This window comes from Armigeres subalbatus, chromosome 3 (genome assembly GCF_024139115.2).
Source record: "Armigeres subalbatus isolate Guangzhou_Male chromosome 3, GZ_Asu_2, whole genome shotgun sequence".
NCBI classification, from domain to species: Eukaryota; Metazoa; Arthropoda; class Insecta; order Diptera; family Culicidae; genus Armigeres; species Armigeres subalbatus.
Genome location: NC_085141.1, coordinates 235,287,012 through 235,304,436, shown reverse-complemented (window position 1 = coordinate 235,304,436; position 17,425 = coordinate 235,287,012). Strand labels below are relative to the sequence as shown.

Genomic DNA, 17,425 nt, shown 5'->3' with positions numbered 1-17,425 from the left:
CGAAGAACCGGATTGAACGGACAAAGTGACGCCATCTTCAACTAGAAGGCGTTCTTCATGGCTGGCCATGCTAACGTATGCGCCAGCCGAAACCATAGCAGCCGAATGTTCCTCCTGGTGCTCCATTTCGCGTCCGTCGCTGTTAGCTATCCTCAAAAGACTGACTCATCTTTTCCTATATTTCCTTTGACTCTACAAGAACTCTCCAAAGAGCCCTTCAACTATCACCAGGTCTAAAGAGAACTTATCTAGATAAAAGTCAGGAAGAATTTCTACCAAAGCTTATCAAGGATAGTGATCTAGATCACATTTTGTTTGTATAGAGTATCATCTGTAAAGGGGTTGTGTTCCAATTGCTCTAATCTCTTATATAAATAATTATTATTTCATTTGTCAATTTATATTTCGTATCTATTACCACAATCCCCCTCTCCTCTACTCTGGGTAAAAAATTTCCTCGAGAACTAAATAATCGGAAATAACATGATTCATCTATATAATTATTTTGACTAATTGGTTTGTTTTTTGTTTAGAAAAAAATGTGTACGTAAAAAAAATATATCACCAAATCGATCAGTTTTGGGTTAGACAAAGTTCGCCGGGTCAGCTAGTTGCTGTATAAATAAAATTGATAATATGTAGCACTTGATAACATGTGCTTGCTACATCATTGTGGAGTGTTTTATATAACAACATCATTAACGAAAATGTTGCGCAAGAAGATCATGTAGTCTTACGAATTGTAAAAACCTGTTCAACAAACTATTACAAGCATATACTGGTTTTGAGTTTACTTCAGAAACATGTATGTTGAGTCTATATAAAAAAATAAAAAATGTGTGCACATACAGAAGAAAAAAATCCGTGGTAAAAGCTACTATTTTGTAGACTACGCTCTGTTTTTAATACTACAATGAAATTTCAGTAAATTTTACCATTCGGAATGGTAGTTTCGACCAAGGTTTCGACTGCAATGTTCTTTGCGTGACTATCCGTTATCATTGTATTTAAGTGAGTAAAAATCAATCACTGTGTATTTATTGATTCGTTTCCGTGTACTATTTGTTTTCCCAATAGGCCTTTTTTTGCGAATGCTCTCAAACGTTTCACATCGTTTCACACGCTGTCAACATCAGGTCAACGTCAAACGCCAATCTCAGCACGATTTTTCTATTCGGGACGGTTATAAAATAATCGTGAAAAACTGTATGGGAATACGTGAACATCGCACCAAAAAAAAAACAGTGTGGAATATGTAAGAACAAGGTAAACGACATCTCCATCAGACATTCACGGTTCAACTGGCTATCAGTAGCTTACCTGCTTTACTTTGTTTACATGGATATCATCCGTCATCACATAGTTGTTTAAAATGCACTTTAAAATAGGCTTTCGGTGGAACATCATTTTATTCAACTTATGTCTGGTACAAGTAGGTAAATCACCGTTTCGGTTAGTAATAATAAGACCACAATATCACCAGTATTATAACATTTTATTTGACCATTTTAGTGTGAAACTTGAATTAATCATGTGTTAATCGTAAACATTATACAGCACCATGTCCTTGTACTTACTCGGCATTTTTGTGTTTCGTCTCAGTCGAAGCGCTTCATCAGCTACCTGATTATCGGCATCTAATTTAATATCCTTTGTATTCCCAGCTTCACTGTTAGATGGATTATTATCTGGTGCAATACACTCAGCTGCAATGTCGTCAGTATGCTCTGGATTCGCCGAGATGGGTTCAGCGGTTTCCACAACTCGTTTCGCATCTCCAATGTTGCGGGAATATACTACGCCTTGGTCACTCCGAACAACAATTTTCGCTCCATCTCTAGCAAGAATAGTATACCTTCCCGGACCAAAGTTAGGATCTGATTTAAGTCGTTTTGATTGTGCTAAAACGATTCTATCTCCAACCTGTAAATCGGATGTCTTAGCACCACGTCTAGCATCGGCGTACATTTTGCTCTCATGTTTTGCCAAAACATCTCTTTCCCTTATGTCTTCACGATCTAGTCGGGAAGACAAATTATTTTCCCATAGACATGGGAATGTGCCACGATGTTTCCATCCTACTAATAGTTCGAATGGCGTTACACCAAAACGTGAAAGGGGCCGCACTTTATTATGGGAGTGAACGTATTTTTCAAGTTCCTTTCTCCAATCCGTTTTATCCAACCTAGACGCCGCCAAAACCTTCTTGATCCCTTGATTTTGACGTTCGATTGCCCCGTTGGACTGAGGGCTCAATGGGATTGATTTTTGAATCTTGATTCCTCTATTCTCCCATATCTTAATGAAATTGTCACTTTGAAATGGGGGCCCATTGTCACTCTGAATGACCAACGGATACCCCCAAATCATGAAAACTTTGTTTAAGGCTTGAACAGTAGCTTCTGCATTTATCGACTTCATCTCAATGACATGTAGATACCTGGAGTAAATGTCCACAATAACTAGGAACTCGCCGTAACCAAACTCGTTGTCGGTGTAGAAATCGATTTGCAGAACTTCCCATGGGTTGCGCGGAAGTTCTCTACTAATCAAAGGAACCGGAGGGTTTCTTTTTGACAGTAGAAGACACGTTTCGCAAGCTTTCACATACAGCTCTATTTCGGTGCTCATTCCTGGCCACCAGAAATATTCACGCATTATGCGTTTTGTCGACGATACTCCCATATGCCCCTGGTGGGCGGAAACTATTGCCTTTCGGCGCAGTGTTATAGGAAGAACGATTCTGTCATTTTTGAATATTATACTTCCGATGATTCTAAGCTCCTTCGCTTGGAGCTGGTACATCTTCAACTCGTTTATCCACTCTCCAGTATCCATAGCTGTTTTGACTTTGCAAATCTCTGCATCATTTTCGGAAAGCGCTTCTATTTCATTCCATGAAATCTCCATTGCTCCGCAATCAAGGTAGTACAGCAGATGTTTGTCATCTGCATCATCATCGAAGGATCTATCTGGCACATTCTGCTTGACCAGACGGGAGAGAGAATCTGCAAGGTTTGAATTTCCTGGTATCCTTTTCACCGTAAAGCTATACGGCTGCAATCCTAACGCCCAAGACTCCGCCCTGGTGACTGCTCTGCGACCAATACGATGAGAACCATTGAAAATAAATTCGTTGGCCTCCGAATCAGTTCAGATAGTGAAGGATGTGCTCATTAAGTACATCGAAAATTTTTCCACACCCCAGACCATAGCCAACGCTTCTTTCTGTGTCTGGGGGTATTTCTGTTCAGGAAGAGTAAGGGCCTTTGAGGCACAAGCTATAACTCGAGGATTGCTTTCCTTATCCTGCTGAACTAGGACGGCTCCCAGACCGTACGGAGAGGCGTCCACATAAATCTCCGTTTTATCAAACCTGCTGTAGTAGCCTAAGGTAGTAACAGTTTTCCATGCATCGTTTTTCAAGAACAAGAATTCTTCCTCCAATTCGGCGTTCCAATAGAAGCTTTCGGACTTGGCCAATTGTCGTAACTTCCACGTCCTTTGAGCTCTGTTGGGAATGAATTTCTCGATGAAGTTAAAGAGCCCCAAGAAGCTTTTCACTTCAGCAAGTCTCTGGGCTCCTGAAGTTCTGAAGTGCGGTGATCTTCCCTTCCTCTAGTTTCCAACCATCGGACGATACCACGAATCCTAGAAACGATACTTCCTGCTGTCCAAACATGGATTTTTCTTCGTTGATGCATGCATTATGGTTCTTCAAACAAGCCAAAACTTTCGCCAAGTTCCTATCGTGTTCGTCCTTCGTTTTTCCAAAAACCATTATGTCATCCAAATAATTCACTTTCCCTTCACAGTCGGCAAGAACAATAGTTTGCAATACCTCCTGAAAAATGTCAGGGGCATTACATAGTCCAAAAGGAAGTCTTTTATATCGGTAGAGTCCATCCCCGAAAAGAAATTCGTCAGGTGACGGGAATTTTCATCCAACTCTATGTGGAAAAAGCACTTCTCAAATCAATGGTTGAAGAACCATTTCGCTCCGTGGAGTTCCATTAGAATGGATTCAAATGTAGGCATCTTAAAAGGGTTCTATGGATGCTTTGATTTGGACCCTTAAATCAATCACAAGTCGAACGTCGTCCTTGCCTTTGGGGACTACGAGCAAGGATGAACAGAATGATCTGTCCATCTCTGTAGTCACTTCCTCTATTATCCCCGATGTTAACAGATCATTTAGTTTCTGTTTAGTCAACTCCTTGAATGCCATTGGAATGTTGGTATACACGTTCCTCGATGGTGGAATACTTGGGTCATATCTTAACGTTACCGGAGGAACATTGAACTTCGGGAATTCCTTGCATTGAACCGTTCGCTCGACTCTAGCGGCTTCCGAGTTACACTGGGTTTGCATCAATTGATTACACTGTATTGGTACTTTCAACCCAATGTCAAGCACACTGTACCTGATCGCTGTATTAAACCCAAGTAGTGCTCGCTTTTCATCGACAACGTACACGGAAGAAATAAACTACCCAATAGTGAGTTTAATTCACCCAACCTCGAACATCCGTACGGGAAGCCAAAATTGAGTAAGTAGGGTCGAAGTAGTTTGCCTTTACTCCCATGTTAAAAAAGTACCCAACGGAAAATTTATTGACCCAAATTTAAGTTTAATTCACTCAATTTCGACCTCAGGTAATAAAACTCAAAATTGGCTTCCCGTATTGAAATGGCGTCGTTGGATTGTTTGGCTCTTTGTTTTTGACAACAAAAGAAAGAGTGGATGAAAGCGAAGAGAAAAAATAACTCAAAAGTAAGTTTAAAAGTACTCAATTTTGGGTACTTTTTTTCTTCCGTGTAGAATTTCTCAATGGTGATTGGTCGCTCTTCCGAAATAAAAAGTTCGGCTGAAAATGTGGCCAATACTTTTATATAATTGACCGAGGCGTATGCTTTCAAAGGTTTGTCAGTGGTGTATGCTAGGGCTATAATATGAGAAGCAGCTTGTTGGTCGGCCATAAATTGATCAAACGACTTAATCGTTATAGTGAACACCTGAGCGCCTGGATAAATAGCAGAAAAGATGGCAAACATCATTTTGTAATGTGTAGAAATGCTTGACACACCTGAATCTATTACGAACTGGGCTTCGACTCCTGCTACTCGACCGGTCACAATAGCGTCATCAAATGAGAAGATCGACGAGTGTGGTTGTACGCTATCTATCTCATGACTAGGTTCTTGTTGGCTTTCAAAACGCACTTTCTGTAAACAATCAAATTATGTATTTTATTTCGTGTTTTCATATATTCGACCATTGATTGCCTTGGAGCAACGTAATTCAGTTTAATATGATCAAACTCATTGCGACGTTAATACAACTACATTTATGGATTGTTTCCTTTTTTTTTTAAAGGTTTTATAAAACAGCGTATTTCGTTTCTAAATAAGTCAGTTTGTTCATTTATTAATATTGATTTTTTTTTTTTTTATTTCAGAAATTGTGAAACGATAAAATGACAAAATAAATTCAAATGCAGAAAATTCAACAGTTATTTATCAAAATGAGTTATTACTGAATTACTCTGGTTCCTCATCAATCTCATGTACCTTGGTGACTGGTTCAAGATGCTCAGCTTTGCTATCTACAGCTGCGATTTGTTTGATCCTTCCTTGCTCTTCGGATTCTGCTGGTCGTTTCCAAGATCTACGTCGGATTTGCTGATTCGACGATGTGCACAAGCGAGCAATGTGGCCCATACGACCACACGTGTGACACACTTTACCAGCTGCTGGGCAAGTGAAGGATCGATGGGAGAAACTACCACATCTCCAACAACTAGATCCGCTTTGATTACGTAGTACTCCTGTGTTAAATCCCCTGGCAGCGCTTCTGACACCACGATAACCGCGAGGCACTCCTCTCCCTCTCCAGTTCGCTTGGAAGTTTGTTGGTCGTTGTGTTTGAAACTCCGAAACATTCTGCGAAACTGCGGCTATGACCGCTGGTTCGTCTCGGCGATGGATTCTTTGGAACTCCTCTTCATTTGCTTTCTCCAATTCCCGATCTCGTACCAAGTCGATCAGATCTTTCATGCTTCCTTGCTTCACCCAATTCCTGTGAGCAAGTATGCGAACCCTGCTATCGCTTGCACCCTTAGTTACTACGCGAACAACGGCCTCCATTTCTTCCTCTCTACCATAGCTACATAACTTGGCTGTAGTAGCCACTCGTCGGACGAACTCTATGCTACTTTCGTTTAATGCCTGAGACAAGTTCATCAGCTTACCGCGTTGGGACAAGATATAAGCTCTGGAACCGAAATAATCATCCAGCCGTGCCAAAGCATTCGAGAACGGCTCTGATTTCTCATCAGGCATTCCTGGGGCTGAAACCGTTGTGCTGAAAATTTCTCGCAGTTTCGTTCCCGCTTTTATCTTGAAAACTCCAAATTTAGCCATCTCATCAGCTGAGTTGACGAGTTGCAGTGAAGCAATCAAAGTCTCTTTCCAAAATTCATATGCTCGCTTATCAATTTCAGTTTCGCCTTCAGTTGGTATACACTCCGGAACGTTGAGTGTACCTAGAGTCCAGCTATTCATAGTTGCAAGAAACAAGGAGCCTTGCCTGGCATCTGTCATTTCTTCTCTAGTAGTGCCGATAGAACCATTACTCACACTTTGATCAGCGGATAGTCTTGTCACTTGTTCTCGGAGGAAATTGTTCTTCTCCACCGCCTCCTTCAACTCTTTAATTAATTTCTTTTTTGAAATTTTTCTGAAACAAGCAAAATTTCTAGATAAATATATTTTCTTTGGAAGGGTTGCAATTCAATTATGTTTGTTTCTGTGCACCTATTTCATTTACTTTGTCGTTTTGTTCTCACTTTTTTCATTTACCATTATCCGCATTTCTTATGATTTATCCGTACTTCAGAAAATTTGACTTCAATTTTTTTTTTGTCTCTTATGTTTTCAGCTGAATCATGTATTTTTTTAATCAATTATTTTTTTGATCAACTATTTTTTCAACAATTATTTTTGACCATTTATTTTTTCTTTCATTTTTTTTTTTTCATTCCTCTTTTTTTTCTTTAACTCTCACGGCTTACACCAACCAAATTCTCACATTTTTCATGTATTTTTTCCAATCAACTATTTTTTTTAACAATTATTTTTTGATCAATTATTTTTTTTCCGACCATTTATTTTCCGATCAATCATTTTCCCATTTCTCTTTTTTTTTTTCTCTACCTCTTCCGGCCTTCAACTACCGGCCGGTAATTATTTTTCAATCACCCCGTTTTTTAGTTTCTAGATTAATCTAATTCCTTATTGGAAATACTTACGCTTTCGGTGGTTCGGTTGCGCTACCGGCTGGGCCAATGTCGTAACCGCCGACCGAAGAACCGGATTGAACGGACAAAGTGACGCCATCTTCAACTAGAAGGCGTTCTTCATGGCTGGCCATGCTAACGTATGCGCCAGCCGAAACCATAGCAGCCGAATGTTCCTCCTGGTGCTCCATTTCGCGTCCGTCGCTGTTAGCTATCCTCAAAAGACTGAGTCATCTTTTCCTATATTTCCTTTGACTCTACATAAACTCTCCAAAGAGCCCTTCAACTATCACCAGGTCTAAAGAGAACTTATCTAGATAAAAGTCAGGAAGAAATTTCTACCAAAGCTTATCAAGGATAGTGATCTAGATCACATTTTGTTTGTATAGAGTATCATCTGTAAAGGGGTTGTGTTCCAATTGCTCTAATCTCTTATATAAATAATAATTATTTAATTTGTCAATTTATATTTCGTATCTATTACCACACCCCTCTCAATTCTCATGCCGGAACTGCAGGGGCAAGCACCATACATTGGTTTGCTTCCAACCATCGTCAAACGGATATGGGAACGGGTCTCCGAGCGCTCGAGCTTCTGCAGTGGGCACTAGTTTTCAATCCAAAGGTACGAGGTCTCCCCAAACACCAACCCAAGTATCATCCAATGTTTCAAACAATCACAAATCGTCGGTACTTCTTGCAACGGCCGTAGTTCTAGTCCAAGGTGAAGATGGAGTCTGTGTTCCAACAAGGGCTCTATTAGATTCTGGTTCCGAATGCAACTTCATGACGGAGAAGCTGGCACGACAACTGAATGTCCAGAGGCATCATGTCGATGTCAAGGTTAATGGAATTGGACAAGCCAACATTCAAGTAAAGGGGAGAACCACAGTCACGATCAAATCGCGTGTCACAGACTTCTCACGAAGAATGGAATTCCTATTGCTACCAAAAGTGACAGCGAACCTACCCACAACTAATGTGGACACTACTGGATGGGAACTCCCAGATGGTGTGAGATTAGCGGACCCATCCTTTTTTACATCACAGGCCATTGATTTAGTATTAGGGATACAACACTTCTTCACATTTTATAAAAACGGAGATGAGGTACTGCTTGGAAAAGGACTTCCTACGCTCACGGAATCAGTTTTCGGATGGGTGGTATCCGGATGTGTGGACAGGCCATGCAATAACTACCGCATTGTTTGTAATACAGCAGTCGATATGAAGGAGAAACGAAGTCGTCTTCCGATGAATTGTTCAACAGGATAGACGAAGAAAAGGAAAGGAAAATTATATGCCTACCGATAGAGTAAAACTGGCGTTCTTTACCCGAAGCTCATAGCCAAAATCAGTCAAATCCATCCATCTGCGCACGAGAGTTTCTTTTCTTTTGTTTCAGAAATCCCAGCTATTTCAGGGTGGGCGGGAATGTCTACGGATCAACGACCAAATTATCGATGAACCCCTCGGTGCGATCTGGCTCGACTAATGAAAGTGCATCCACTGCGCATTACTTCATATGCAAGCCGAAGACAAATACGATTGTCGACCAACACAGTCGAATGGACAGGACTATTAAGTTGGATACGTTGCCGATCGGATCAGACGGAGTCTGAAACCAATTTTTATGGAAACTTGACCCAAGAATTGTGTTTAGCTAGTAAGATTAAATGTAGTTTTCTGTCATGCAATAAAGTGTAGTTTGTGTATAAAATGTAATGTGTAATGGACTGTAAATAAATTATGTGAATGTGAAAGGTTGCCTTGTTGACGAAACCAAAGAACCGAAACACCGAAGGAATAATAAAAATAAGCCGAGCCAAGTACACACAACATAAACTACCAGGAATCATCACCAACTCAACGTAATACAGTCCACGTCGAAAGGAAGGTAAGGACCAGCTCCCAAACATTTTGAAAAGGCCATAATTTGTGCTCAAGTATGTTTATGATTTTTCTATCATTCATGTCCCTTTTAGTATTTCAATTCGGGTTATGTATAGGAATCTAACTAGCGTTTCCGGCAGAGAATAATTATATCTCTTCGGCATATATTTATTCACCAATATGGGAAGTGGCTATAGCAGAAACTGTAGATACTATGGTAATACAATCAAATTGCTTGAAGGTATGAAAATACGTTTTGCTGAATTTGTTTTTTAACCTTATTGGTTACATAGTGCATGAAAAATAAACATCAATAGTTAGCATGTGCTGGAAGAGGCGGCAAGCTTGGTATCATTTTGGCGCGCAATGTTTGTTTGGTGGAATGTGACAGCTAGTACGCACGACGTCATGAAAGACACCTAGCGCCACCAAACGACGTATTGCCACAGTCAGTATTCTAACGTACTTTGATTTACACAGCTTTTTGAGTAAAATGTGTTCTAGCCTGGATGTCTGTTATCTGTGGAATTACATATAGTGCGATAGTGGATACGAAATTTGATCATCAACATTTTACGCATGTTCATGCCGGATGGCTAAGAGCACCTCCATGCGAGTCCCCATTTGGGTCCCTATCGCTATTTTCGGGCCCTATATAGGGAAAAACTTCTACACCGGTAGTATCTAAACGGAATGTAAAATGAGAACGTTACTCAAAAATTAGCCGTGAGTTTCCAAATTTGGCGCCCCATAATGGGTTGCTAAATTTCTATCCAGTTTTTCGCGAGCGGTAATGGCCGCCAGCTTGCCTTTTTTTCTTTTTCAGAACAATTTCGGTCTATGTAATTAAATAGCAAGGGAAATGAAAGTATTTAGATCAGCAAAAGTATTTAGAGCTGCGATATACACCGGCGCCAGCTAGAGCCCACAATATTCATAGGTAGTAGTAGGTCTTCCAGGAATCCCTCAGAAGCGGGCTCAGAAGGTGCTAGTTGTGTAACCTGCTACCACAGATAACAGATATTTAGGCTAGAACAAATTTTATTGAAAATCCTGTGTAAATTTTTGGATTGATATACGTTGGCCCACTACTGCCATCTACTCAACTGATTGCGGCAGTACACGCGGACGCAGCTGGTTAACAACCGTCGAACGCAGCCAATGCATTTGACAGCAGCAGTTGGGCTGCGTTTTCAATAAAAATTATCCTTGCGCCATCTCCAATCGTTTGCCAAACGCGGTCCCAATTTAAATATATTTGAATTAACGGTTGCCGATGTTTGCACACGTATCGGATACCAGCCTCAATATCTGTTATCTGTGCTGCTACTGTGCCAGGAAATCACCCATTACGCATCATTGCACTCGGCGGAGGCAATGTTGACATCTGACTGGGGGATAACGGTGCTTGGCTGCTTGCTCATCATCAACACCAAGACGGCATAAACAGTATATAGTATAGAGCGGTATACAACAGGGCTGTCTCGCCCCACACATCCCCCTTTCTCTCCGGATTGTGTTTAGTGTTGGTGTTTTTGCACGGTGTTCTGCAATAATAACTTGTCTTTTTTATTTAAATTCACTTCCATCGTCTTCGACCTGTTCAGGTTTCCTCCATTTGTTCGTGCCAAAGTTACGTATCAAAGCATCAACGATTTGCCGATTTGCTTGCCGTTACTCTCTGTCTTGAGCATCGATCGTCGCCTTGAGTAATCTTATAGTTTATCTTAGAATTCTGTTGAAAAAAAAACAGAAAACATCGAAATACACACATCAAGCGTGAGTCGTGATATGCCGGACCTCTACTTCTTCAATGGCACCCCGCATAATCATGGACCATAAGTAGACCGCATCTGTTATAATTGAAGAGAATAAGTGCTATTGTAGCGATGGTCTCACTAATAGTAGTTAACTATAAATGAACAGTCTCATATACTGTTTCAACAGTAGCTCAGATGGTAAATGGCTAAACGACCATATGAGTAATGGGCGGTTAAGTATAATTAAATCCGGTCGTTTTTTCGAACAAAATTTTTGATGTACTATACATCAGTTGGTAGATGTACAATTGAAGAACTATATAATAACACATCGACAGCATGTTATGTATTAACAGTAAGTGTTGCTGTAGGGTTGGTATGGTGAATCAAGCTTAAAATTGTATGCTAACAATGAAGTGAATAGTGACAATATATCTTATAACGCACATGTAATTTTGACTGCATGGTATGTCGTTTTTCATTATGCGGGACTACACTCCAACTGGGACTTAGTCCTAACTCCCTTGTTATACCCGACATTGCATGAATATGTATCTTGTCTTGCAAGAACAATGGATACACTATGCTCAGGATCCCGAAAATGCTTCCCACCCGATAACACCTTAGTCCGGACCGAGAAACGAACTCGCCATTTCCGGATTGGCAATCCTATGCCTTTGCTCACAAGGCTACTGGAGACCCGGTCTTATTAACAAAAACTATTAGTGAATGACATGACTCATCTATTTAAATCATTGCATACTTTTCCATATTCTACATTGTTAAATGCAATGCTCTTCTCATAAACAAGAGACAATCTTGAACACTGATCATAGAGCATATGTTAGAATTGGCTCAACATTTTCTGTACCTTTTTCAGTATATTCCGGGGTCCCTCAGTATAGGGTCACTACTGTTCGTGCTCTTCGTCAACGATCTGCCCTTCGTAATGTATGCAGATGACTTGAAATTTTATCGAGTAGTGAACTGCTGTGGACTGGACTGGACTGCTGTGCTCTTCAGATGGACATGGATGCTTTGCTTATCTAGTGCGTAACACACAAAATGGAAGTAAAAGCCAAAAAAATGCAGCGTAATTACCATTTCTCGCTAATGGTCAACTAATGTTTAATACTCGATAGGGAATATCGTAACGAGTTGCATTCGTCAAGGACTTGGGTATGACACTTGATAGTATGCTCAGTTTTCCTGAGAACTTCGCAATTGTTATTACCAAAGCTACTTTGGAAATGATAAGGCGTAACACGAGGACTTTCACTGACGCTTATTGACTTAAATCGTTATACGTTTCGATTGCTCAAAATACTTTAGAATATGGTATTACTATCTGGACTCCATATCATGCAAAATGCTCGCCTGGAACGATTACAGAAAGCTTTTATACTATATGCACTTCATTACATCCCATGGCGCAGACGTAAGTTTCTTCCACCGTACCAACAAAGATACTCACTCACTCCCTCATGTGTCCTGAGTACCCCTAGGGGTGTATAGGTCCAACGCAAAAGATCTCGAGCGGCTGCTCGCTTATGCCTTGACATAAGCCCAGGTTATGACGCGCGGCTACAAAGCAAGACCATGCTGAGGGTGGTTGGGTTCGATTCCCGGTGCCGGTCTAGGCAATTTTCGGATTGGAAATTGTCTCGGCTTCCCTGGGCATAAAAGTATTATCGTGCTAGCCTCATGATATACGAATGCAAAAATGGTAACCTGGCTTAGAAACCTCGCAGTTAATAACTGTGGAAGTGCTTAATGAACACTAAGCTGCGAGGCGGCTCTGTCCCAGTGTGGGGATGTAATGCCAATAAGAAGAAGAAGAAGCCCAGGTCAGATTCGTATCGAATTCCTTTATTTCTTTATTGAGGCTATGTCGTCGCGAGCCCCTGGGTCTGTCTCTGCTAGAATGTCCTGTAGGATTCCAGTCCAGCACTTGCTTGCTTGTAGATTTCTCGCGTGATTTTTGAAAACGTCGTAAGTCCAAATGAGAGACTCTCTTTCATTACGCTTTTTTTTTTGCTAATATCTAGGCTAGTTTAAAATTTGTTGCAATATTTTCACCTCAGCATACTAGACAAAGCTATTTTCTTCAGATCGGTACTGGAAAATCCAATGTAAATGTTAGTATGGCTTTGTAATAATCGAAAGAGAAAGTAAACAAAGAGAGCCTCTCTTTTGGACTTACGACGTTTTCAAAAATCACGCGAGATTTCGTCTCCGGTATTTCGTAATGTGTGGCAGACCCACCTCCATTTACACTCTCGAATTTCAGTTAATATCGGTTTTTGATGGCAACATCGATGAAGCTCAGCATTCGAGATCCAGTTATTAGGCCACCAGGCCCGAATTAAAAAACGTAGGCATCGGTTGATGAATAGTTGCAGTTTCTGCGTGATCTCTGCTGATACACACCAAGTCTCACTGGCGTAAAGCAACACAGATTTCACGTTGAAATTGTATATTCAAAATTTGGTGCGTTGACTAATCTGATTGAATCTCCATTCATTCCGTGAACTTGCAGAAGCAGCCCTAGCCTTCTTGAATCCGTGCCTAGCCTTCCGTGCTCGTATATCAATCTTGGTTCCGCCGTACGGCGCTAACTGGCTGCTAAGTTATTGAAAGTTTTCGACCTTTTCCACTGCTTGCCCGGCTACTGTAAAGTTGGAGCGTTTGTTCGTGTTAATATACAATGAATTGGCCTTGTTGATGTTGATGGTGAGACCCGCCGTAGATGAGTGTTCGGCCATGTCGTTCAGCTGACTCTGCATGTCAGAGCGCCGTTGTGCTAGTAGAGCAAAATCCTGAGCCAAAACGAAGTCGTTTAGATGCTCCATAGTAATAGGCTGCCAGAGCAGCCCACGGTTTGGTACACGGTCAATCGTACCCACCATGATATCGTCAATTACGATAAGGAACAGCAGCGAAGATAGAATATATCTTTGCTTCACTCCAGCGACTACCCGGGTGGAATCAGACAAAGATCCGTTATGCAAGACTCTGAACGTAAAAGCTTCGTACTGCGATTCGCTGAGCCGACGATTTTGTCTGGAACACCATTGCGTCTAAAGGCGCCCCACGGGTTTTCTTGGTCCAGCTTTTTCGTAGTCAATGAATACCAAATGACACTTGGAATTCGTTTATCTGCTCCAGAATAATACAGAGCGTGACAATATGGTCCACACATGATCCTGCGGGGCGGAATCCTGCCTGCTGTCGTCGGAGAGTCGTGTCTATATTGTCGTGTATCCGATTTAGGATAACTTTGCACAGAACTTTGAGAACAATACACAGTAAGATGATACCTATCCAAATGTCGCAAGGTCAAATCCCCTTTTTTAAGAACCTTCACTTAGTGAAGGTCTGCATCCAGTCGGCGCTGAAAAGCCGCGGTGTCCCAGATATTTCAGAATAGTTGATGCAACATTTGCACGGATAGTGGGGTCAGCTTTGAGCATCTCTGCTGAAATGCGATCGACCCTGGGAGCCTTGTTGGATTTTATGCTTCGGATGGCCGCTTCAACTTCCTGCAATGATGGAGCTTCGGAGTTGATGCGAGTAATGCGTCGCACCCTTACCGGCTCATGATGGGATGCTGATGATTGTCTGGTCTCCTCTTATATGCTGCCACTTTCCGAAACATCCGCTTCTCGAGTTCCTAGTTCTTCAAAGAATGATCTTTTCACGAATAAATCTTCTAGTCGGCGTGTGGGAATCGCCGTCCGCTCTAGCAGCGCACATGTTACACATATATCGCAGGAACTTATATATGACCAAATTCAGGCACAATTAAGTTGCTGCAATCACATGACTTTTTTTTTTTTTTTTTTTAAGCTTTATTAAAGTGATTTTTCAAAAATTAGAGTTCATCACTAAGGAATCACATGACTTGTGACTGACGAATCTCTTCTCCAGCCTCTTCAACAGTGACATGAGCTTCTCCAACGTTTGCTGTTTGCTTCAAGGCCATCTCAAATGTTTTGAGCTCTTGGGAAAATTTCGGATGTTAATTGAGCAAGTCGATTGACTTGTAGTTGAATTTAACGTTTAAACTCCGTCTTTCAACTCATTTGAACGAAAAGAGAGTTACAGTTTGAACCTTTGGCAAGTTAAATGAATTCAACTGAATTGATAAATTCACTCGCGCTGTTAAAACGTAGCATTATACTTTGCATCAACAGGCAATGCATTCAACATGGCATTGTTGCTCCCCCTATTTTCAAAAACTTGTTTCGAGCTTCCTTGAGATTCTTTTAACGCATAATTGCGATTTTCATGATTTGTAAATCATTTCAACTATGTACGATTGCCCTTTCAACACGTTCACGCCATGACGTGCACTGCATTCCAACTCGCAAACCTTTCTTCCAATATATCTAGCGAATCGTCATAACCCGCATATCATTCCAACCTTACTTGGCAGTCTTCCAAATACGCCACTGCGGTCCTCAAAACACGCAAATCATTCCAACTTGGCGGTCCTATAAACACGCCACTGCGGTTCTCAAAACACGCAAATCATTCCAACCTGGCGATCCTCCAAACACGCCACTGCGGTCCTCAAAACAAAATCATTCCAGTTTGACGGTTTTCCAATAAAGCCACTGCGGTCCTCAAGACACGCAAATCATTCCAACTTGGTGGTCCTTTAAACACGCCACTGCGGTCCTCTAAATACGCCACTGCGGTCCTCAAAACACGCAAATCATTCCAACTTGGCGGTCCTCCAAACACCCCACTGCGGTCCTCCAAACACGCCACTGCGGTCCTCAAAACACGCAAATCATTCCAGTTTGACGGTTTTCCAAACACGCCACTGCGGTCCTCAAGACACGCAAATCATTCCAACTTGGCGGTCCTCTAAACACGCCACTGCGGTCCTCAAAACACGCAAATCATTTCAACTTGGCGGTCCTCCACACACGCCACTGCGGTCCTCAAAACACGCAAATCATTCCAACTTGGCGGTCCTCCAGACACGCAATGCGGTCCTCAAAACACGCAAATCATTCCAACTTGGCGGTCCTCCAAACACGCCACTGCGGTCCTCAAATCACGCAAATCATTCCAGCTTGGCGGTCCTCAAAACACGCAAAGCATCGTTTCAATTTCGAATATTACTTTTTTGAATTGAACATTTTCGTTCCGTCTATGAAAACATTGACACTTGTCTTCAGCGACTGTTTCCGCAATATATCATTTGTGCACATTATTTACTCATACATGTATAATACTTGCATTTGACAATACAAATTTTCAGCTAAAAGCTATATTTTTTTGACATCGGTGCACTCACATAACTAATCGACATCAGTTGCCAAAAAAATCAGGAATACCAATTCGACAACTATCCCCATGTCTCCGACTTTGACGCTGAGTGCTCGGCGCGAGAGCCCAAAGGTGGGAATATGGTTTAGGAATAACGATGCAAAATATACTCCGTGTTTACTTACCAACACACTATTGCGATTCTGCCAATTCTTGAAATTTTTTTCTTCGTAAACAAGGAAGAAAGTAAACAACTTTTATGGTCTAGAATTTATATTTTTTCTTATGACTGCGTAGTGGGTGATTTCCATGACACAGTATTGTTAGTAAACAATGTGATACTAAAATAATGAGCAGTAAAACCTGCCACTGTCGCCAAATGTGTAACCTGCTACTGTGCCAGGAAATCACCCATTACGCATCATTGCACTCGGCGGAGGGTTCGCCTTGCTCGGGTCACTGTTGACATCTGACTGAGGGATAACGGTGCTTGGCTGCAACACCAAGACGGCAGTATATAATATAGAGCGGTATACAACAGGGCTGTCTCGCCCCACACACTAGTAATTGTTCAGTATGTGCATACTCAAGGAGTTCCTCCAGAAAATCTCCCGTAAGTTTCTCTTTTCTGTCGTTCGTCATAGGTATATGGTTTTCTTTGGAAATTCATCTAGGATCCTGTAATAACTCACTAAGCGTACTTTAATCCCGAAATGGCTTGTCTTGATCGGAGCTATCATTTGCCGTCGTATATGGAATCACCCGCCATTTGCCAGCGTCGGTCTTCTCCGAACACGACTTACCTCTGCGAACGCTTGAACCAACTGGATGAGCGATGAGGGTGCCGATGCAGGAAGTGCGCAGTTGACAGTGCTACCAACATTATACAACACAATGTTCAGCACAATGTGCATCTCACAAGTCGACATAGTGTTCGACCAAAGCGAGGGGAAGGAATATCAAGGAGGTGTGATAATGCACACCTCACATCCATCCTCTTCTCAGAAAATGTTTTTTTTTAGTTTAAATTAAGTCTGTATATTTTCTCAGTGTTCGTTTTATTACTCAGTGTACCTTATATCTTTTCACGAAAATTTGATTAAACTTTTATACGTGTGTAGAGTTGTGCCTGTTAAAAACGTAACGAAACCAGGAACTAATAACCGGGACATGACACTAGGATTTTTTTCG

General features: G+C 41.4%; 1 protein-coding gene across 1 annotated transcript; it reads left to right on the top strand.

Moving 5' to 3' along the window:
* Window positions 1–1,373: 1,373 nt before the first annotated feature.
* On the top strand, window positions 1,374–9,083 carry LOC134226880 (uncharacterized). The gene is made up of 2 exons (XM_062707954.1): window positions 1,374–1,436; window positions 7,817–9,083. Exons 1-2 carry the CDS (start codon window positions 1,420–1,422, stop codon window positions 8,571–8,573), a joined length of 774 nt encoding a protein of 257 aa, XP_062563938.1. The 5' UTR covers window positions 1,374–1,419; the 3' UTR covers window positions 8,574–9,083.
* Window positions 9,084–17,425: the final 8,342 nt, after the last annotated feature.